This window comes from Danio aesculapii, chromosome 12, assembly GCF_903798145.1.
Source record: "Danio aesculapii chromosome 12, fDanAes4.1, whole genome shotgun sequence".
In the NCBI taxonomy this organism is placed as follows: domain Eukaryota; kingdom Metazoa; phylum Chordata; class Actinopteri; order Cypriniformes; family Danionidae; genus Danio; species Danio aesculapii.
Window position 1 is genome coordinate 16,762,599 of NC_079446.1, and position 24,929 is coordinate 16,787,527.

General features: G+C 40.7%; 1 protein-coding gene and 1 long non-coding RNA gene across 2 annotated transcripts in view; one reads left to right on the plus strand and one right to left on the minus strand.

The window, feature by feature from the left end:
* Positions 1-9,998, plus strand: part of med1 (mediator complex subunit 1) — a 35,177-nt gene extending 25,179 nt beyond the window's left edge. The window contains exon 12 of the mRNA XM_056469980.1: positions 4,244-9,998. Within this exon, the coding sequence (XP_056325955.1) occupies positions 4,244-7,982 (3,739 nt within the window). The 3' untranslated portion in view covers positions 7,983-9,998. The remainder of the gene's footprint in view (positions 1-4,243) is intronic.
* A 1,259-nt stretch (positions 9,999-11,257) lies between these two features.
* Positions 11,258-14,055, minus strand: LOC130238025 (uncharacterized). The gene is made up of 3 exons (XR_008838597.1): positions 14,006-14,055; positions 12,994-13,140; positions 11,258-11,616 (listed from the first exon to the last, which is right to left on the minus strand). It is a non-coding gene; the product is annotated as an uncharacterized LOC130238025 (long non-coding RNA).
* Positions 14,056-24,929: the final 10,874 nt, after the last annotated feature.

Genomic DNA, 24,929 nt, shown 5'->3' on the forward strand with positions numbered 1-24,929 from the left:
CTAATATAATTTTTGTTTAATAAACCAAAGATTTTGACTTACTTTCTGAGTAAGAAAAGAGTTTAATGCAGCTCTAGCGGCTAAAGTTTTGTTAATACTAGCTGGGTTTTGTAAATACTCCCTCTCTGCCTCATCCAGCTGTGATTCAAGTGCTCGTTGTTTTACTAGGCTTTCTTTTTTCTTTTTACTTTGATATGCAATAATAAGGCCCCTGGAAAAAGCTTTACAAGTTTCCCACAATGTTGACGGAGAAACCTCAGAAGTATTATTAATTCTGTAAAAAAGTTTAAATTCTGTATGAAAGTATGAAATAAAGTTATGGTCTTTCAATAGGTAAGGTTGAAATCTCCATCTACCAGTATGCGGCAGTCTATCACCATGCAATAGTTCCATATATATAGGTGCATGATCCGAGATGGTTATATTGCCAATCTCACAGGAAACAACCGAGGATAACAAAGCTTTAGGGGTTAAGAAATAATCAATCCTTGAACTAGTCTTAAGAACACCTGAAAAATAAGTAAAACCTTTACTACCATGGTTAAGCATTCGCCAAACATCAACATATCTCAGATCAGCAAAGATTTTGGCAATCAGCTCAGCTCGCCTAGTTGGAAAGGTGTTATCAACAGGATTTTCATCTAGAAGTGGGTTCATTAAACAGTTTAAATCCCCTCCTACTACAGACTGCGCACAGACAAGCTCAGCTAACTGAACAAAGGCCTTGGACATAAAATCTAATGGATGGTTTGGAGGTATATACACACTCATAAGTGAAATATAATCACCAAAAAGTAAGCCTTTTATCAAAACATATCTCCCACCCTTGTCCCTAATACAAGTATCCAGTGTAAAAGGTATTTTTTTGTTAATTAAGATACAGACTTCCCTGCTATTTGAAGAAAATGATAAAAAAAATACCTGCCCCACCCAGTCTCTCTGAAGTTTAAGGTGTTCTGCATCTTTCATATGAGTCTCTTGAAGCATCGCTATATCCAATTTTTACTCTTCAAAAAGGAAATTACCTTTTTTCTCTTGATTGGATTATTCATACCCCGTACTTTCCAAGAACAAATTTTTAAAGTCGACTGATCCATTGATGCTGAGACATTTTATGTTGACATTTCAAATACTTAGAAAGCTTAATGTAAATCGTGGTCTTTATCCAAAAACAACTATGTACTAAACTGTAAGCTTTTGAACAAAAGCAAACATAAAAACACAAAAACACAAAATATATAATCCACTAACCAAATAAAGACCTTAAAAAGGGGGTAACCATCAGAAAAGGCCTCAAAGGAAAGGACCCTAAACCTGACTATGAATACAGGTGCGTTGTTTCCGCTCCGGCGTTAGAATCATCCATAACAGCCAGTCCCAATAATATATTTGCATTATAAGAGAAGTGGATCATTTTAGTGATTCTAAAGTTCAAGCATCTGTTGCGTCGTTCGTCGGAGCACACAAAGAGTCAATAAATGTCATTGCTTTCTCTGGACTGTTAAATACCTTCACGGAGTTATCAGCCATTATTCTCAGGGTAGCAGGGTAGATCAGAGAGTAACGATATCCCATTTCCAAAAGTCTCTTCCTTGCTTCGTCAAATCCATGTTGTTTTCTTTGTGTCTCCGCGGAAGTCTTCTTTTAGCTGCCTCGCTGCGTCCATCACTCATTGTCGATCTGCGAAGTTGTGAAATCGGACAATCATAGGGCGGGTATACCTTTCGGAGCCGGGAGCACCAACCCTGTGTGCTCGTTCCAACTTTACTCGATCATTCTTCGTTTCTATACGGAGTACATCGGGAATCCATTTTTCCATGAAATTTACCACAGACATTCCCTCTGTCTTCTCCGGGAGACCGATGATTCTCAGATTATGACGCCGTCCCCTGTTTTACTGATCATCGGACCTTTCCATTAAAGCAGCGATCGTCCTTTCCATCTGCACAATTCGACTCTCTGTACCTGTAGCTGCGTTTTCAAGAGTTAAGATGCGTTGCTCGGCCTCTTCCACTCAACTAGTAGTACGCTGCACTTCATTCGAAACATCTTACATTTTCTCAAGAATCAACTCTAACTTAGAGTCAATCATCTTTGCGATGTTGGCTGTCAGTGACTAACAACTTTACTCGTTTCAGGGCTGAGATCGCAGCTAGCTGGTAAGGCTATCACAGTCTGGTCATCATTCTTGTCAGCCTCATTAGAAGCGGCACCATCTTTTCTCTCTGTGTTCTTTTTCGTGCTTTTTGCTGGCATTCTCACCAAAGACGATCCCCAGAAGTTTTCAAGTGACATGAAATAATGTTATAACTAACATTTATCAACAGCAATGGCTATTTAAAAGCTTAGTTCAGGATAATTTTGCTTATTTAGCCGGAGCTTAATCTAAACACCGCTTACTCGGTCGCCTGCATCGCCACGCGATATATTTTTCTAATGTCTGTAATTAAAGCAAGTATTCGCTAAGGTTCCAGTGCGTTTGTTGACCACAAAAACTGTCATAAAAGCACACATCTGGTCCGAGCTTCACCTCTGGAGAAACGTCAGTCTATCGCGATCGATGATTGGCTCCTGTACTAGTAGGTGGGGCTTCATTCGCCATATTGACCGTTACCCTTTTCCTAATTCAAAACTGTGCAAGTGACATTTCTTGTGTATTCAATAGTCTTTGATCGCTCACCGGATGTGCTGTACCGCATGCATGGCCTTTTATACCTCGCTAAGCAAAAAGAATAAATGTCTAACATCGACGATGGTGTTCATATGCCTCAGAGTAGTTTAAAATTAATTGTTTAGAGGTAGTGTGCCTATATGTGCTTAAAAAATTTATAAATTAATTTAAAAAAATTATATATAATTTTTTTTTTATAAAATATTGTAGAAAAGTAGGAAAATAATAGTAGAAGGCAAAAGAAATGTTTTGCTAATAAATAAAGTTCTAAAATAAAATAAAATTCTTTATATTTGAAAATATATTTTTCAGTGCTCACTCTCCTGCATTTAATTTTTGTGCTTCACAACTGATATCATCATCAAGACAAAGCAAGCATGTGCTCAAGCATGTGCTCTTAGATTTTGTCTGCAAGGAGGGTTACAAAACCCTGCTCAGTGCACCTTTAAGTTATGAAACCAAATTATGCAAAGGTCTTACAATTACACTGTTTACAAAGTGATTTGGATTGTGAAGTAGTATCACTTATTTACTGTCTTGAGTAATTAAAAGTACTGATTGCAAAACCATTTAATACTGTCATTTTATGAATGCGCTGTTGAACGAACTTTTCAAAACATGATTGGCCATTGTGTTCACACTTTCAATACATATGTCTATGATTTGCCACAGTAGTCGTAGCTGTGTGCACTTTGAGCACTTACACAGCTACATGGACACAGGAGCATTTGAAAGCACCTTCCATCATTAATGTCAGGGTATCCATCAATTGATAGCTCATATATCTTTTCATAGATGCCTTTTCTGACATTTTTGTAAGCAATTGGTTAACATTTATTCATTCATTTTCTTTTCGGCTTAGTCCCTTTATTAATCAGGGATTGCCACAGCGGAATGAACCGCCAACTTGTCCAGCGTATGTTATACGCAGCGGATGCCCTTCCAGCTGCAACCCATCACTGGGAAACACCCATACATTCTCACTCTCACACATACACTTCGGACGATTTTAGCTTACCCAATTCACTGTACCGCATGTCTTTGGACTTGTGGGGGAAACCGGAGCACCTGGAGTAAACCCACGCGAACGCGGGGAGAACATGCAAACTCCACACAGAAATGACAACTGACCCAGCTGAGGCTCGAACCAGCGGCCTTCTTGATGTGAGGCGACAGCACTACCTACTCTGCCACCGCGTCGCCCAATTGGTTAACAGCTTGAAGCAATTATTGTAGACAATCAGTCATTTGTGTTGAGCACATTATTAAGCTGTTTAAGCATCTTAACAGCATTCAAATGTTATTGGGAAATTATTAAATAATTATTTCAGTCCCACATGGTATTACAACAAAAAATACTTTTGACAACACCAATTTTTTTTATTGAAACAACCTACATTGCTAGTGAACCATTAGTGGTGAACTGTGACCATTGTTTTAAATCAAGTATATTCATGACGTTGCTATTCCTACAATGCCTACTTACTGGAAAGTTGTGAAATTTGTGTTCTTAATAATGCCCTATTAATGTTAACATGTAAGTTATGTGTTGCATATATTTTCCTTTCCTAGATGCATGTCTATTCCGGTGACTATGCGTGCCATACGACGCAAGGCAGAAACCATTCAGGCAGACACACCAGCATTGTCCCTTATAGCTGAAACTGTGGAAATTATGGTGAAGAAGAACTTGCCCCCAACTGGCAGCCCAGGTTACATGGGAATGGGTACAGGGCCAGATGGAAGTAACCCAATGGGTCTCCCTTTAAATAGTGGGAACAACAGTGTCGTGTGTGTAGGGGGGAATGGATCTTTCCAAGGTCCAATCACCTCACTGTTCAACATGGGACGTACTGGTCAAGGAAGCTCGTGTATTGATACCATGGGACAGGTTGGAGGTCAGCAGCAAGCAATGCAGCAACAACATCAACAATCTCAGAGCCATGGGTCAGATGACTTTAACAAAGTCACTCAGAATCCAATTCTAACTAGCCTTCTGCAAATAACAGGCAGCGTTGGGACCAGTCCTACTCCCCAGCAACCTCAACCCCACCAGACCCCCCCAACAACCACCTCACCAGCAAGCAACACCAAAAACCACCCCATGCTAATGAACCTACTGAAGGATAATCCCTCACAGGATTTTGCTGCATTGTACAGCAGTAGCCCTCTAGAAAGACAGAACTCATCTGGGTCTCCACGGACAGACAACCAAGGCCAGCCTTGCTCTGGGACCAAGGGCAAAAAGAAGCGTCTGAGGGGCTCTGATAAAGGAGTAATGGGACCGGCTGGAGGAATGAGCATGAAACCACAATCTCAGCAGCAAGTGGTAGACATGACACAACAGCATCACCTCACAAGCCACTCTGAAGATGATTTCCACCGAGAGCTTTTTTCTATGGATGTAGATGCCTCCCAAAACCCGATTTTTGATGTTAGTCTTCCAGGTGATGGACTTGACACTCCACACAGTATCACTCCAGCTCCAAGTCAGTGTGGAACACCACCTCCAGGACCCGGAATGCAATACCACCCACAGTGTCATGTCCAGCCTCAGATACAAGTCCAGTCACAATCGCAAGGATCTATTCCTCGAATGGTCCGCCTCTCCAGCTCTGACAGTATTGGACCTGATATTAATGACATTCTGTCTGATATTCCTGATCAAGCCAACAAAGGAAGCAATATTGGTCATGGACAGCATCTCATGACTAGTGAAGATGGAGGTTCCTTGGGAACCCCAGTCCGGGACTCTTCCAGCTCAGGTCAGGGTAGTACAGTGTTCGAGGCAGACCTGTTTAATGCAAATAGCAATGAAAATCCCTTTACTGATGCAGCAGATTTGATTGCAGAAGCTGCTGCTGCAACAACACCCAATAGTGATACCTCCTCAACTAACTTCTTCCCAGACACAGACTTCAACCCAGAGCTTTTATCTGGGCAGGGAAGTTTTTCACAGACCTACTTTGAAGACAGCTCTCCCAGCCCTGACCCAGATCTTGAATTGGTTAAAAGTTTCAGTGGAGGAAGTCAGCAGAACACTCCTACAGGCACACCTCAGAATCCTGCCTCACATGGCCAAAATACTCCAGAGACTTCATTAAAAGACCCTTTTGAAATTGGTATTTTTGGTGGGAATGGTGGGGGAGGAAAACCATTAATGGCTCCAGCATCTGATATTGCAGACTCGCACCATGCTCATACTGGTGGGGGCCAAAGTCCACTTATGATGGGAATTGTTGTAGCAGGTAATGATTTTAAAAGTGTAGATGCAAAGGCTAAGCAGCAGCAGATGAGGACAAAGGAAGATCATGTTGGAAGCAGTTCTGGACAAGCAATGGTTAGTGTATGCTCATCTGAAATGAAGCAGGTAAAGCGCAGTCGTACTCCTTCAAGTGAGGGAAAATCAAAAGACAAACCAGCTAAACGCAAGAAGCTGGAGCCAGATGCCAAGTCACCTTCACACAGTGCAGGAGGTCGACCTTACACTCCACCTTGTGGGAGTGCCACTTCTGCAGGATTAGTAAGTACAGGTGGATCTAAGTCCCCTGGGAGTGTTAGTAGGTCTCAGACCCCACCAGGAGGTGCTACTCCACCAATCCCTAAAATCACTATACAAATACCCAGAGCTTTAACCGGAGGAAAAACATCATCTCATGGAGGTTACACATCTAGTAGCTCAACAAGTGGTGGTACTGGTAATACAATTGGCACAAGCAATAGCAAAAGCCACCATTCCTCTTCATCAGGGAAGATAAAAAGTAGTAAACTTGAAAGTTCTGTTGGGCAGGGCAATATTCCAAAACAATCAAGTGCTGCTGGTACTGGAAGTGGTATACCTTCTCAATCTAAAGTGTCTTCCATGGGCATGGGCACAGGCAAGCCATCTTCCTCTCCCATTACGAAGCATGGTTTGTCAAGCTCAGGAGGTGGTGGCAGCAGTGGAACAGGAAGTGGAATTAAAAACAAACCTCAAGGTGGTAAGCCCCCTGGCTCACTCATGAATCCCAACATCAAGCCGAACATATCACCCTCACACTCTCGTTCTGGAGGTTCTGACAAGCTGTCATCTCCCATGAAACAAGGCCAAGTACCTGGGACCCCACCGTCTTCTAAGGCCAAATCTCCTATTGGCTCAGGCAGTGGAGGATCAGGGGGTAATAAGTGCTCTTCAGCTGGTGGAATTGGATCAAAATCATTAAGCAGTAGTTCATCCAACAGCACTTCTACATCCTGTGCTTCCTCCACAGGCTCCTCGTCATCTGGCTCCATGTCCTTTTCTTCAAATGGTCAGTCACAATATGGGAGCAGTGGTGGAAATTGCAGTGGTGGAGGGGGTGGTGGTGGCTGTGGAAACAACCCTAATGCAAAGGGCAAGTCCCCAAGCCGAAACAAAAAGCCATCTCTTACAGCGGTCATAGACAAACTCAAGAGTGTGGGAAGTGGGGGTAATGGTGGAGAGGAAAGTGAAAGTGGTGGTGGTTCAAGTGGAGTTGGGCAGCAAAATACTGTTCCTACATCCTCAAAGCATTCTATGTCCTCCCAAGGAGGTGAGTTTCTGAGCAAACGAGACAAGATAGACAAAGATGGAAAATCCAAGGTGTCTGGATCAGGGGGCAGTTCAAGTGACAAAAAGATGATTGATGCCAAAAGTAACACAATGACTGGCACTGGTGTGGCAAAGATTATTATCAGCAAGCCAGAAGGAGGCTCTCCAAGCATTAAATCTAAAGTAACACTTCAGAAACCTGGGGAAGGTTCTGGTGATAGTGTCGTTCGTTCCCAACACTCAGGCCACAAAGCATCACCTCTATTTAGTGGTTCTACACCAAAACATGACCGCAGCTCCCCAAGCCACAGTCGTTCCCCTGGGTGTACACCTATGAATCCAGACAGTGAGAGCGAGTCTGGTAGCAGTTCAGTTGCTGAAAAGTCACATCAGAATAGTCCTAGCTCTGATGATGACCAAACTATGAGATTACACCAACCAATTCAAGACTACATGAGCTCCATATCTATTAGTCAGAGCGAAAAACACAAAAAGCATAAAAAAGAGAAGAAGAAGCAGAAAGATCGTGAAAGGGATAAGGAGAGAGATAAAGAAAAAGAAAAGAAGAAGTCAACAATGTCTTGTGGGCCATCACACACAGTGAAGACGGATAATTGGTCCAGATCTCCTATATCTTCAGAAACATCAGTGTCATTGCTAAGCTCTGAGCGTTCCTCACGACCAAGTCCTGTATACATGCATACAGAGGATGATGATCTCATGGACTCTGCCCTAACAGGCAATTTAGAACCTTTCAAATAAATAGTAACCTAATGGTGTAATTTAACCAAAAATCTAAATTATCATTAACAAATTTTTCATTCAACCTATGAGTTTTGTACTTCTGTTGTATACAAATGAAGATGTTTTAAAAATAGTGGTTACTGGGAATGCTGCAGCTGACTTTTAATGCTGTTATATTGCTTTTTTGCTGTTTCTCAACAATTGTTACACACACATGCACGCACATACACACACACACACACACACGCACGCATGCATGCACACACACACACACACACACACACACACGCACACACACACACACAAGGGTTGAACAGTGAAACTGAAAACCCTGGTTTTAAACCACAATGGTTCAATGGTTCAACAGGTCCTGCACAGTGAGATTTTGAGCCTTTATTTTTTATTTTTGCAGAATAGTGGCATGATGCTGGTGGAGGAAAACCTTTCCTAACTCGCTCCTCCAAAACACCCCAAAGTGGTTCAATAATATTTAGATCTGGTGACTGCGCAGGCCATGGGAGATGTTCACTTTCACATTCATCAAACCACTCTGTCACCGGTCTTGCTGTGTATTGGTGCATTATCAACATGGCACTGCCTTCAAGATACAGTGTTTGAACCTTTGGTTGCACATGGTCCTCCAGAATGGTTTGGTAATCTTTGGCAGTGATGCCCCCATCTTGCACAACTATTGGGCCTAGAAAATGCCATGACATTTGAGCCCAAACCGTCACTGATCTACCCCTATGCTTCACTCTGGGTTTGCAACAGTCTGGGTGGTACGCTTCTTTAGGGCTTCACAGCGTAACTCCGGGGTGTGAGAAAGACAGGGAAGGTGGACTCATCAGAGAACAATACATATTTCACATTGTACACAGCCCAAGATTTTTGCTGCTGGCACCATTGAAACCAACGTTTGGCTTTGGCACAAGTGACCAAAGATTTGGCTATAGGAGCCCGGCCATGTATATTGACCTTGTGGAGCTCGCAACAAACAGTTTTGGAAGAAACAGGAGAGTTGAGGTGCACAATTAATTCTGCAGTGAGTTGGGCACCTGTAGTTTTATGGGGGTTTTTTTAGATACAATCTGGGTTCGCACCCAGACATGCCTTTCATACAGCTTCATCTTACATCCACAGTTACTTCTGTAGGATATGGTTTATCCTGTTGGTGATATGCTGACATTACCCTGGATACTGTGGCTCTTGATACCTCATAAAGACTTGCTATCTTGGTCACAGATACGCCAGTGAGATGTGCCCCAATTTGTCTTCTTATAAACTCTGATATTTCACCCATAATATTGTTCGCATTAATTGTAACAGTTTAAGCAAAACTGCTATTACTACTTTCACACTCTGCTCTTACTGTTGGAATGTGTAATCAATGAAGATTGGCCACCAGGCTGGTCAAATTGAGCCGTAAAACCTTTAAAACTAAATTGGCCAGTTTTTCAGTTTCATTGTCCAACCCTTGTATGTGTACAGTTGTACAGTGTAAAAAAAAAAAAAAAAAACACCGTTATTAGAAATAGTGAGTTGCAAATGATTTACCTGTGAATTTAGAAATGTAACAGAACAACACTTCTGGTCTGTTGTTTTTCTGAATAATTGGCTAATGGATTAAAAGATGTGTCTTGTAAATACTTGGAGTATGTTTACTTGGGTGGGTGTTACATTGCTACATTCACATGTAAATAATGCACATTGCAGACTTTACTATTGCTAGTAAAGAAGTGTGTTTTGTTTTTAATCTAATTTTTAGATTTATTTAATTTTTTCAAATGATATAGTAATATTACCAAAATGTCATTTGTCATCACCTGGAATATCATTTAAAGAGTTATTTAGCTTGCTTAACATGAGAATATCTTAAACAATTCTTTGATTTTAGTCTTTTGAATTTGATTTTAGTAGCCATGTTGTTAAACATAAGGAATCTTGAAAAAGTGTTTTTAATTATTATACAGTTTGTTATTGTTACTTTTTACACTTTTTCAGTACATAAAAATGTGTAACAATAATTGATTTTATTGTTTGTTTTAATTTGTGGATTTTTATGCAAAAAAATGTTATTAGACTGAAATAAAAGTCAGTTCTAAGTTTTTGTTGATCTGTTTTAATGCCAGACAGAGAATTGTGATATTATTGCTGATGAGATTTAACTGTCTTTTTATCTTAAAAGTACTGGATACATACTGTTTCACACAGGAACAAATAAACCAACCAGGCCCAGGGGTATTTTTAACTAAAGGAACATGTACAGCCACTTTGAAACAGGCAAATGTACACTCTTCTATACAGTTTATTCTAAAATTCACTATACTTCGGCTCAGTCCCTGACTTGTCAGGGGTCGCTGCAGCAGAATGAACTGCCAATAACTCTGGAATATGTTTTATGTGGTGGATACCCTTCCCACCACAACCCAGCACTGGAAAAGACACATATACTCTCTCATTCACACAATTTAGTTTACCCAATTCACTTATACAGCATGTCTTTAGTCTGTGGGGAAACCCACGCAAACACTAGGAGAACATGCAATTTCCACACAGAAATGCCACCTGGCCCAACTGTGACTTAATCCAGCAACCTCCTTGATCTGAGGTGACACTGGACTTTTAACCACTGAGCCACCATGCCACATGTGACATTTTGACATTACTATAATTAAAGTCACAGATTTACATGTTTCTAATTTAGTTACCTGTGAAGGAAACATGCATACGTTTCTTTAAAACCACGAGTAAATCTGATAATGAGCCTGATCAAACTAGATCTCGAGAAGCTGGATCTGTGTCCCTGCATCAGGATAATGTGTGACAGGAGCAACGCGAGTCAAGTCAGACACAGAAAATGACCGAAGAGCTACTGTGGGCTCTTCTTGAAGATTAGACAGTTATTGAATGACTATTTTTCGCTTGGAAGTGAACTGAAATGGCACTTAGAGAGTTAATGTGAGGTCTCTCACTCTCTCTCTCTGACAAATGAAATCAAAGTGATGTGTACACAACGGAATAAAAGAAAAGGAACTCAGTGCCATCTAATGTAGTTATCTGCAGTCACATTTCGACACCTCTACATCAATAACCCTGGCCAATTATCGAGTCGCAGTGTTATTTGTTGGTCATTTGCATTGCCTCACTCAATTTACATTATATATATCTCTATATGATGCGTCACTGCCAGCTCCCGACCGTACCATAAAAAAGATCAGATACACAAAAAGGTATATAGTAAAATAAACATTTATTAAAGGGAAAAACAAAGTATAACAAACTGTCTAGGGATTTGAAATAAATAAGAAATCAACTGAAATTCTCTCAACAAAGTACAACACAAAAACATAAGACGGCATGACAAAACAGTTGGAACAAAATGACCCTTCTAGGGAATAACGGTCCAGCAGAGGAAGTGCCGTTCTTTACAAAAAATTCAAATACATACATCCTCCACCCATAAATTAACTAATTAACTGTGACATCACACTGCGAGGCCACCAAAAGGTAAGAAAAGGGAAGACAGGGTCGTAACACCTCCCTCCTCAAAAAGATTTTGCAAAGAAAAAAGAAAATTAGCAAACAATCACAAAATAAATAAATCTCTTCATAAAACAGCTCACTCTTCCTCCTCTCCCAGCACCTCTGTGCCCTAGAAGTGCAGAAAGAACAACAAAAGTGAAACATGCAATATGAACAGGGTTATACTCTAGATAGTGTATCCGCGATCACATTATTTTTCCCTAGCAAATGCTTAATTTCAAGATAGAAAGGCGGTAAAATTAGACTCCATTGCATGATTCGTTGGTTTCAGTCTTTCATCCGATTAAAAAAAAGCAAGGGATTATAATCAGTATAAACAATAATTGGTGCAGTGATCGACCCTAAATATACTTCAAAATGTTGTACAGCCAGAACAAGAGCAAGGGCTTCCTTTTCAATGGTGGAGTAAACCTGTTGATGACGATTAAACTTCTTTGAAAAGTAACTTACTGGGTGTTTAACTTGATTTACATCATTTTGCAAAAGAACAGCGCCTGCACCACAACCACTAGCATCAACTGCAAGACGGAAGGACTTCTCAAAGTTGGGAGCTGTTAAAACTGGGGAACTTGCCAACAAGGCCTTGCAATTTTCAAAGCCTTGTTGGCATGTCTCCGACCACTGGTACTCAATTTTTGGACTCAACAAATCAGTCAAAGGTGAAACAATACTTGCAAAGTTTTTTACATAAACTCCGGTAGTAACCAATCATTCTAAGAAATCAATGTAATTCATGACGATTACTGGGAGTTGGAAAATTACAAATGGCTTCAACTTTTGCCCCAATTGGTTTAACATAACCTTTACCCAAATAGGTGACTGTGGCTTTACCAAATTCAGATTTCGCAAGGTTGATAGTTAAATTAGTCTCTGCTAAGCGTGAGATTAGGTCTTTGATTTTGTCAAGATGTTCAGATCAGGTAGAACTATACAAAACTACATCATCAAGAAAAGCCTCGCATCCAGACATTCCATGCAATTCACAGTTAACCAATCGTTGGAATGTAGCGGGGGCATTACGGACCTCAAAAGGCATCATAGTGTATTAAAGGAAAGCGTCTGGGGTAACGAAAGCAAATAATTCTTTTGCCCGGGCAGTTAAAAGGTACCTGCCAATACTTAGGTAGATCAAACTTACTTACGTATTTGGGAGCCAACATGATCTACACAGTCATCTATTTGAGGGAATGGAAAACAGTCTGGTTTGGTAAAGGAATTTAATTTTCTATAATCTGTGCAAATCCAATATGAACCATCAGGTTTGTTCACCGATACACAAGGGGAACTCCAGGAACTAAAACTTTGTTTAGCCAAATTATGAGCAAGTAGCTAATTCACTTCTCTTTTTAAAAGCTCTCATTTTGTTGGATTGATTTTATAAGCATTTTGTTTGATAGGACAAGAAGTTCCTACATAAATGTCATGTTCAATGACAGTGGTGTGACCAGGGGCATGTAGAAAAAGTGAAGGAAATGACACTACTAACTCAATTATGTAATTTCTCTCCTCTTCTGTCAAATAAGACAGATGGCCGGACAAATCAGAAAGAATCGGAGAGTTAAGGCGTCCATCTGTTTTTCCTTGAGAAAGAAGACTCCCATGCTCATTTTTCTCAGGTAAGTCTTCACCCATACTGCAAGACAGAGAAGGAAACACAGAGAAATGTTTTTAAGGGCACCTATGGTGAAAAATATACTTTTCAAGCTGTTTGGACAGAAATGTGTGTAAGTATAGTGTATAAACTGTCATATTGGGGTGGAATAAACACACCCAGTCCTTTTTTTTCTCAAATTTAACAACATAAAAACGGTGGACCAATTGGAGCTGTTTTCAGATCGACCGCAACTTTACGTAGGAGTGCGGTCCCCCAGCCCACCAATATTGATTGACAGCTGCGCGCATTAACATGTCCGGTAGTCACGCGTGTAATCATATAATCAAGACAGGACGAGCGCAAAGCAGCCGGGAATAAAAGGTGTGTTCAGTTGGCTAGGATCATCAATCATCATCAAATGTGACCAAGAGTGAGTTTCACAAGTTTAAAATGTTTTAAAACAGAGCATATGTGTAATGAATTACAGCGATTCACTTCAGATGCACTTAATCAGCACAGCCGCATTTCAGAACAATTATAAAGGAAGACGCTTCAATCGTGGTTTGTGGACATCAAATCAGGATTATTTTGTACATTAATTTAAGAGATATCCATACAGCAGTGGATATTACCAGTATCATGTCACATAAAAATCTTGCAATCATGCAAAGCTTAACGCGCTGTCTCTCTCTCTCTCTCTCTCTCTCTCTCTCTCTCTGTGTGTGTCTGAGCTGTGTGTGTGTGTGTCTGCGTGTCTGAGCTAAGTGTGTGTGTGTCTGCGTGCCTGAGCTGTGTGTGTGCGTATGTCTGCGATACGTTTGTGTGTGTATGTGTGTGCACTATGTGTTTGTGTCCTTGCCATGTGTGTGCGTGAACTTCAAATACTGATTGTTAAAGTTCTTACTGTAGTTTTTCTCACACACGTTACATGAGATCTGCTTCCTGAGGCAGCCGAGGGTGGCGATTGCTGACAGGCACGTGGGAACGGTGGGCGGGGAGGACTAGCCTTAAAGGGCCAGTACAAAAAAACAGAAAAACCTTTTTTCCAGCTATATTTTAGACATTTCAAACAGCTATAATAAATAATCTGATGGGTGTTTTGAGCTGAAACTTTACAGACACATTCTGGGGACACAAAAGACAAAATATATTAAATATGAAAAAAGGGGTAACCTATGTGCCCTTTAAACCAGAATGATCACACATGGTTCTAACACTGATAGAGGCAGAATAAACAGGAGCAACATAGGCTTCAACAAATTAATGTGAAAAACCTAAAATTTCTTCCGATATTCAGGAGTATTCAACAAATAATTATTGTCTGAAAGACGTTTAGCTACACTGTAAGGTCCAGTAAAATTAGCTTGGAATGGGTTAGTAGGAAGAGACAGCAATGCTAAAACCTGATCACCCGTCTGAAAACTCCTAAACTTGGCCTTCTTGTCAAAGTGTTGCTGCATTTTCCTTTGTGACCAATTTCTTTTTAGCAACAGCTGGCATTTCATAAAGTCTATGACAAAAACCACTTACATAATCTACAAGGTTGTCAGAAGGTTTAGATGAATGCAAAACATCAGTAAAACAGTAGTGGGCCCTCGTATTTCATATCCAAAAACCAATTCATTTGGACTAAAGCCAATGCTTTCTTGAGTTACCTCACGTATCGTTGATAGCAACCATGGCAGGCCTTCTTCCCAATCAATATTAAGCTCTACACAAGATGACCTTAAAAGAGACTTCAGGGTTTGATGAAACCTTTCAAATGCTCTCTGGCTCTGTGAATGATATGCACTAGAAATATTGTGGTTAACTCTAAGTTGACAGAGGGCTTTTGAAAACTGTTTGGACATAAAGTTAGAACCTTGATCTGATTGAATCACTTTGGGAATACCAAAGACAGACATAAAATTGGTAAGGGCCTTCAGAATAGACTTAGTAGTTATAGATCTCAATGGGTAAGCAGTAGGATAATGGGTAGTCTGGCACATAATGGTAAGGAGCCCTGGAACGAGGTAAAGGACAAACACAATCAACAATCAAATGGTCAAAAGGGTTAGATGTCACAGGAATAGGCTGTAATGAAGCAGTCATCACTGTTTGGTTTGGTTTACCAGCAAGTTGACGTGTGACAGGAATGTATAAATCTGGCTACATCTCGTTTTACTCTAGGCCAGTAAAACTGTTGCATGATGCGATCATAAGTTTTCTGAACCCCGGTATGACCTGCTAGTCCTTGATGGGCCAACTGCATCACAGATTCCCTAAAAGCAAGAGGGATTACAATCTGGGTCCTAGACTTTAAATTGTCATCAAACATGGCCACTCTCCTACACAAAGTAGACCGTCTTCAAAGAAATATGAGGAAGAAAGATCACCCATGTTAGGTTTTCAGTGTGTCATCAATCTGTTGTGCACAAATTAGTTCCTCTCTGGGAACCTGCAACAGAGAAGTTACAGGATACTCATCAACATCAGAAGGAACAGTATTTAAAACCTCAGAAGCATCAGAGTCTTGGCTTTGGAGTGAATTTGTAATTTCCACCAGATCAGATAGTGAAGAGCAGATCTTTTTGTCTTTTTCAGGACCCTCGGGCAGATCACATGTAAATTTACCTGAATCAACAGTAGAGAAGGTGTTACCAAGTGAAACATTAATAGCTTGGTTTTCAGGCAGCTGTTTTGCCATTGATCGTGTGACTGCACAGGCTGGAAACAAATCAAAGAGGGTGTTACTCTTTTCAACATCAGATTGACTAGGGGCAGATATTACTATGGGCAGAGCAGTCACCTTACTAGAATAAATGTGATTCCAGGACCTGGAAGTGCAGACCGAACACCAACTACAACTTCACCAAAGATTATGGTTGAGGAAAGATGGATTTGGTTCAATGGCACGTCAACAAATCCCATTTCAAAACCTCTTACCAATACATAAGTTCCAGTAGCAGTTTCAGAACTTAGAGGCAACACTCCTTCCAAAAGAAATGACTGTGCTGATCCGGTGTCTCGGAGGATACGCACAGGGACCATTTCCTCAGAACTTGATAAAGACACAGCTTCTTCAGTGATAAAATGTGTATAATCAACAAAAAACATTCACCTTTCAACTATTCACAGGAATGAGATAAATGACTAGCACTTTCTATGAAAGTGTCATCCACAATCGATGGGACGACCAGAGAAACAGGTTTTGAAAATTTCTCTTTCTTTTTCAGAACAGGGCAGTCAGAAATTTTATGACCAGGCTTTTTGCAATAAAAGCAGACGTGGTCTCTTGAAACAGTGGTCTTTCCAAGATTACTAACAACAGGTGCCCTAATATTTTGTCTAAAAACAGCATGTTTTAACTTGAGGACTAGACTTAAACATATTCATGTCACACACGAAAACTAACTGAACTAAATGTACCTCGATGAGTTAAAACTAATTCATTAGCCATGATGGCAGCATCTGCAAGTTTACTCACTTTGTGTTCATTTAAATAAGTAGCTACAGCAGAAGGAACACAGTGTTTAAACTCCTCCAAAAGTAACAATTCTCTTTAACTGCTCTTTAGTTTCAACTTTCATTGAAGTGCGCCATCGCTCAAATAGACTCTCTTTTTCCCTAGCAAATTCAACAAAAGTGCAATTTTCAGTTTTGGTTAAATTTTCCAAATTTTTGACGATATGCCTCAGGCACCAGCTCATATAAAACGTTTTTGGCCATTTCAGAGATAAAGCAACACGGTCAAAGTGATCAAAATATTTCTCTACCTCTTTTTCAGAAAATGGCGGAACAAATCTCATGTTATGATGAACATCAAACACTAATGCAGATGACTGTTCTGGCACTAAATGTACGTCAGCTCACGGTGTCTCCGCCTGTTTTGCTGCTAATTCCAACTCCAACTTCTTTAACTGAAACGCTCTCTCTTCCCGTTCTCTCTCTAACTCAAGTTCTAATTTTCGTACAGACAACTGTTTTTCTAGTTTCCTAGCTTCAAATTCCTGTTCTGTTTCTCTTTCTTCCATAGTGCAACCCTCATGATCAGCACAGAGTTTTTCTGCATCTAAATACAGCTGTTTCTCTTACATTGACATCTCTGGAAATTTTAACGCATTTACCACATCAATATCACTGGAAGAAAACACTGAAGATTGACTGAGAACAACAGTTCTTACCTCTAAAACTCCCCTTTCAACCAGAGATCGTTTCAAAGCTGTCACAAGCATGCCTTTTAATTTCTTATCATGAGTAGTGAGATCAGTATTAAAACGCTCAGCAATTTGTATTAATTCTTCCTTTGTACAACGCTCAATTAAAGATTCATAGGAACACGCAAATAAAATCATCAAGTACTGAAAACTATTTTGTATTAGCATTCACTTATACAACACAAACAAACAAACACTCCAGTACTCACCCAGAAAACTGAGGTCTGTACGAAAACTACAACTCCCAAAAGCCACTGCTTCGAAATGAACAACAACTGAACGTTACTTAATCTACCCATTCACAAAAACTTTAAAAACTTACCACAAGTCGGACACGTAGGTACGTGAGGAAGAGAGAAGCGCACAAATCACAAACGGCGTCAATTTCAGAATAGATTCACCTTTATACTTAAAGAAACTCCAGCTCCTATCTAAGAAAAAAAAAACAGATGTAAAAGTAGTCAAAACAAATGTCAACAACACAGTGTTGCTTCTTTTCTGGCTATTTTTAGTAACAGCTATTTGTAATGTAACATTGTCCATGAAATCAGCTGTGCTCAATATATATATATATATATATATATATATATATATATATATATATATATATATATATATATATATATATATATATATATATATGAGCAATACACAGTAGTGATGGGTCGTTCTTGAATGATTCATTCGTTTTGAACGAATCTTCAATATGACTCGGGAACTACGAGTCCTCTCAGGGAGGGATTCGTTCATCCGCGCGTGCACAGACTGAGCACATTTGTGCAGATGGTTTCGTTTATTTCAAATCTTTTGATTCATTCATAACGTGAAAGACAGAAGCCAATCATGCATTTTTGATCTGTTCACCTCTCCAGTCCTCGGGTTTGAGTCAATCTATCACGTGATGAATGAACAACTCAAGAACCAGATAACTCGAAAGGTGAACTAATCATTATGGCTCCTATCTGCTCAGACTGTGTACACTGGTTAAGATTATATGTGACTGTCAGTGTAACGTGAACGAACCACTGACATTTGAAGACATGAAGAGGTAAGTTGAGCCAAGAGACAAAAATACCTTCATAGACAAAAGAGCAGGTAAACATTGAATTATTATTTTCTCCTTCTTCTAGTATTCTATTTATGACTTAATGTCATGTGATCAACCTTTTGGGCTTGTTGTAGATGTGTTTGGAAGCAATTCGTAACATTTTAATAATATTTTGGCAAATTGAACCAAATGAAAGAAATGACTCGAAAAAAGATTTGTTCATCCTAATGAACGAGACTCAAAGATCTGAGTCAGTAAAATGATCCGAACTTCCCATCACTAATACACAGTCAGACTGATAAATTTGGTCAGCTTAATTTTATTTTAAATAGTTTTTATTTTAAACTGTCATGTACAGTTAGGTCCATAAAACAGTTAGACTTGTTTCAGCTGGTTGTGTATTGGTTGTTGGACATTTAAAATTGTTTTTCAGCTATCTGTGTTTAGTACTAGCAAGTTTTAGCCACTGTTTCCTTTTGTTTACTGTAAGAGCTTGCGTGCCGAGCTGGAGGTTTTTCGCGCCCCCCCGCCGCTGCAGTTTCGGGTGTTTTGTAACTTTGGAGGCGTGTCCAAACGCCAGGTAAAGACTATATATTTGAACACATTTGGTTTAGCTAGCAGGAGAAGCACTTTAGCATCGAGAGCAACACCGAGTAAGTACATTTAGACCTGTTTTCAGTTGCTGTGTTTGGTTAGAGAACACTTAGACTTGTTTCAGCTGGTTGTGTATTGGTTGTTGGACATTTAAAATTGTTTTCAGCTATCTGTGTTTAGTGTTTGGTTAGAGAACAGTTAGACTTGTTTCAGCTGGTTGTGTATTGGTTGTTGGACATTTAAAATTGTTTTTCAGCTATCTGTGTTTAGTACTAGCAAGTTTTAGCCACTGTTTCCTTTTGTTTACTGTAAGAGCTTGCGTGCCGAGCCGGAGGTTTTTCGCGCCCCCCCGCCGCTGCAGTTTCGGGTGTTTTTACTCTCGAGGCGTGTTCACCTGAGCTCAATCAGCAAAGCGCTCGGGGGTGTATATAAGCGACTAGTCTCACCGCGGCAGCGGTCGCGGCAGCCTCGTGTGAAGCCCGCCTCGTGTGAAGACCGACGAGTGTAAAGACCATCGACTCTACCTGTGCGACTAAGACCGACGAGTGTAAAGACCATCGACTCTACCTGTGCGACTAAGACCGACGAGTGTAAAGACCATCGACTCTACCTGTGCGACTCCACCGAGCAAAGACACCGACCAAGCACTTGAGTACTTCTTACTTTATTTTTTTCCTTTTCTCTGCACTCATTATTGTTTTCCTTGCACTTTATTATGTGTTTACTAATTCCTGTTGTTACTAATACTCGCAGAACACGGGAGGTACGCTGCAGGCGCAACCCTCACAACCTTCGATCAATTCATGTATCCTCTATTTCACAACTCTCTCTCTCTGTGGGCCTCTGGAATTGTCAATCTGCTGTTAACAAAGCAGATTTTATTACCTCCATAGCCACTCATTCTGACTTTGGTCTCATGGCTCTAACTGAAACCTGGCTGAGACCGGAGGACACTGCTACACATGCAGCTCTTTCTACTAATTTCTCTCTTTCCCACACTCCTCGTCAGACAAGGAGAGGGGGTGGGACTGGACTACTGATTTCCAAAGAATGGAAATTCACTCAGAGACCGTCCCTGCCAAAAATCAGCTCTTTTGAATTCCATGCAGTCACCATTATCCACCCCTTTCGCATAAATGTGGTTGTCATCTACTGCCCACCGGGTACATTAGGTCACTTCTTGGATGAACTGGATGTTCTTCTCTCATCTTTTTCTGATTATGACACTCCCTTGTTGGTGCTAGGTGACTTCAACATCCACATAGAAAGACCTCAAGCTGCTGACTTCCAGACTCTGCTTGCATCTTTCGACCTCAAAAGAGCACCTACTTCTGCTACTCACAAATCAGGTAATCAACTAGACCTTATTTACACTCGACATTGCCTCGCTGACCAAACACTAGTAACTCCACTACAAACATCGGATCATTTCCTTCTCTCTCTCAACATCCACATTACTCCTGAGCCGCCACACACTCCTACTCTAGTTGCCTTTCGCAGAAACCTACGCTCTCTCTCACCCAACAGACTATCCACCATTGTTTCTAACTCTCTTCCTCCATCTTGCAAACTCTCTGCACTTGATACGAACAGTGCCACTGATACACTCTGCTCCACGCTAACATCATGTCTAGACAGACTATGCCCTCTGACATCCAGACCAACCCGAGCCAGTCCTCCTGCACCCTGGCTCTCTGATGTTCTCCGTGAGCATCGCTCAAAACTTCGGGCTGCTGAGAGAAGCTGGCGAAAAACTAAAAATCCTGAACAGCTCATAACATACCAAACTCTTCTGTCTTCTTTCTCGACTGAGGTTACTTCTGCAAAGCAGACATACTTCCGTCAGAAAGTCAACAGTGCCACCAATCCTCGCTTGCTTTTTAAAACATTTTCCTCCCTCCTCTACCCTCCTCCTCCACCCGCATCCTCCACACTCACTACTGATGACTTTGCTACATTCTTTTGCACCAAAACTGCAAAAATCAGTGCTCAATTTGCTGCACCTACAACAAACACGCAAGATACACCACCAACACCACACACACTCACCTCTTTCTCCCAGCTCTCTGAGTCTGAGGTGTCCAATTTCGTGCTATCAAGCCATGCAACCACCTGTCCGCTAGATCCCATTCCCTCTCATCTCCTGCAAGCCATTTCTCCTGCAGTCATACCAACACTGACTCACATAATTAACACATCTCTTGACTCTGGTCTATTCCCTACTTCATTTAAGCAGGCTAGGGTAACCCCTCTGCTAAAGAAACCCAACCTGGATCAAACGCTACTTGAAAACTACCGACCGGTATCCCTGCTTCCATTCATGGCCAAGATTTTGGAGAAAGTAGTGTTCAATCAAGTCCTAGACTTTCTTACTAAAAACAACCTCATGGACAACAAGCAATCTGGCTTTAAGAAAGGCCACTCAACTGAGACTGCCCTGCTCTCGGTCGTGGAGGACCTCAGACTGGCTAAAGCAGACTCTAAATCATCTGTCCTCATCTTGCTGGATTTATCAGCTGCTTTTGACACTGTAAACCACCAGATCCTGCTATCTACGCTTGAGTCACTGGGCGTCACAGGCACTGTTATTCAATGGTTCAGTTCCTACCTCTCGGACAGGTCATTCAGGGTGTCGTGGAGGGGAGAGGTGTCCAACCTACAGCATCTATACACTGGGGTACCTCAGGGCTCTGTGCTTGGGCCACTTCTCTTCTCTATCTACACAGCATCTTTAGGAACAGTCATCCAGAAACATGGTTTTTCCTACCACTGCTATGCTGATGACACCCAGCTATACCTCTCTTTCCACCCTGATGATCCCTCGGTTCCAGCTCGCATTTCAGCCTGCCTGTCAGACATTTCACTCTGGATGAAAGATCATCATCTCCAGCTTAACCTTATGAAAACGGAAATGCTTGAAGTTTCTGCCAACCCGACTCTTCACCATAACTTTTCAATCCAGATGGATGGAGCAACCATCACTGCATCCAAAATGGTAAAAAGCCTTGGAGTTACGATTGATGACCAACTGAACTTCTCTGACCACATTTCTAGAACTGCCCGATCTTGCAGATTCGCACTCTACAACATCAGAAAGGTCCGACCCTTCCTATCTGAACATACAGCTCAACTCATTGTTCAAGCTCTTGTCCTCTCCAAACTGGACTATTGCAACTCTCTGCTAGCCGGGCTACCAGCTAGTTCTATCAAACCTCTTCAGCTGCTTCAGAACGCAGCAGCACGAGTGGTCTTTGATGAACCCAAAAGAGCACATGTCACTCCGCTACTCACCCGTTTGCACTGGCTGCCAGTTGCTGCCCGCATCAAATTCAAAGCTCTGATGTTTGCTTACAAAGTGACCTCTAGCTGTGCTCCTTCGTATCTGATCTCACTTCTGCAGATATATGTGCCCTCCAGAAACTTGCGTTCTGTGAATGAACGTCGCCTCGTTGTTCCATCCCAAAGAGGGAAGAAATCACTTTCCCGAACTCTCACATTCAATCTGCCCAGTTGGTGGAATGAACTCCCTAACTACATCAGAACAGCCGAGTCACTTGCTGTCTTCAAGAAACGACTAAAAACGCAACTGTTTAGTCTCCACTTTCCCTCCTAATCTGCAATTGCCTCTCTGGCTATACCACTAACTGTGCCCTCTTTCTCTCTCTCTCTCTCTCTCTCTCTCAAAAAAAAAAAAAAAAAAATTTTCTACTAATGTTTTGCTTCTTAGACTTTTACACGCCTGAAACTTGTCTATAGCGCTTGTTCACTGCTGCTCTTATAGTTGTGTAAATTGCTTCCTTGTCCTCATTTGTAAGTCGCTTTGGATAAAAGCGTCTGCTAAATGACTAAATCTAAATGTAAATCTAAATGTAAATATTTGGACATCGACACAATTCTAACATTTTGGCTCTATACACCAACACAATGAACTTGAAATGGAACTAACAAGATGTGCTTTAACTGCAGACTGTCAGCTTTAATTTGAGGGTCTTTACATCCAAATCAGGTGAACGGTGTAGGAATTACAACAGTTTGCATATGTGCTTCCCACTTGTTAAGGGTTCAAAAGTAATTGGACAAATGGCTTCTAAACTGTTTCATGGCCAGGTGTGTGTTATTCCTTCATTATCCCAACAACTGTGAAAACAACTGTGGTGGACAATCAAAGAATTCTTTCCCTGGTGAAGAAAACACCTTTGATAACAGTTGGCCAGATCAAAAACACTCTCCAGGAAGTAGGTGTAGGTGTGTCAAAGTCAACAGTCAAGAAAAGATTACACCAGAGTAAATACAGAGGGTTCACCACAAAATGAAAACCATTTGGTGAGCCTTAAAAACAGGAAGGCCAGATTAGAGTTCTATAAAAGCCCTATAAAAAACAACATCCTATGGACAGATGAGACTAAGATACAACTTGTACCAGAGTGATGGGAGGAGAAGAGTATGGAGAAGGAAAGAAACTGTTTATTATCCTAAGCAGTAAAGCATGTTGGTAGTAGTGACATGGCGTGGGCATGAATGGCGGTCAATGGAACTAGTTCTCTTGAATTTATTGATGATGTGATTGCTGATAAAAGCAGCGGGATGAATTCTCAAGTGTTTCAAGCAATATTTTCTGCTCCTATTAAGCCAAATGCTTCAGAACTCATTGGACAGTGCTTCACAGTGCAGAATGTTATGCAATGGCCAAGTCAATCACCTGAGCTGAATCCATTAATAAGCTTTTATTTACACAAAAACATTGATAAAATCAGTGTGTTACTGACTTTGCAATGGGGTTGTTTTACTGCACATGGAAGCTTGATGTTACATTTTTTTTAACAAAAAATACACTGTATCAGTTATAATAAAATAAAACATTATTATAAGTGATTTGAAGACCCATATGGCTTAAATAAAGTCAAGGGAACAGTAGAATGAACAGTTTGCGTGAAATCAAAATTGACCATGTTTATTTTGGTAGCTTACATTATTTTTTAGGTGAATAAATAATTTGTTCATCGATTGTCTGTTGCGTCAGAAGGGAACCCCAAACTACCCTCTCCCAGACACTGCCTCATTCCCATTTTCTCTCCTCACTTCCGTTCCTTGTGTCTTAGCTCCACCCTTTCACGACTCGAGGGAAGGATGCAAGGACAGAGAAATTTCATCAAGTGAATATGTCTTTGCTTCCTTTAGCGTCACTTCAAAGCATCGTTATTTATTGATTTATCATCTGAATTCTTAAAGGGGTGGTCCACTATGATATCATATTTTAAACTTTAGTCGATGTGTAATGTTGCTGTGTGTACATAAACAACATCTCTGAATGCAAGATGCTCAAACTTCAATGCAAAAGGAGACATTAGCTTTAACAGAGTTAGCCTAGCAAAGCCTACAGTGAACGAATTTGGGGAGAGACAAAAAAAATACATCCGGGCTAGTGAGATCACAAAATTTCCAGAGAACAGGGGTATGGGAGGTTTGGTGTTGTGTGGTGGTCTCTGAGTAACAAAGTTGACAACCGGGGGATGGATGGGCTGCTGGTGTATGCGATGTTATCAACTGTACCATGTTTTTGACCGGCAGCGATCAGATGCTATACCAAAATTGATGATCTGGCGTGGGGATGAAATTACAGAAGTTTTCCGGGAGAAATAACATGGGAAGGTGGCAGGAGATGGGTGTGAAATACGAGAGACTCTCTAGAAAAACGGGAGTTTGGCAGGTATGATTTAGCTACAAACATATATATCCGTTTTACCCCGTAAACATCCACAATCTTCAACAGCAACTGCAATGTATCTGTATTTGTCAGCATTCCGTGAGATTTGCATTTGAAATAATGAATTATATTATGTACAGACATCCCAAGTCAAAGTCAAATTAAAGGAACTGAAAACAACCTTTTGATTTTACAATAACTTTGTGCTTATTATTCAGGTTAATGTGTGTTTGTTTTTTCAACTGTGTTTAGTGATTTTTGGCACAGATGTGAAGGGGGAGGAGAA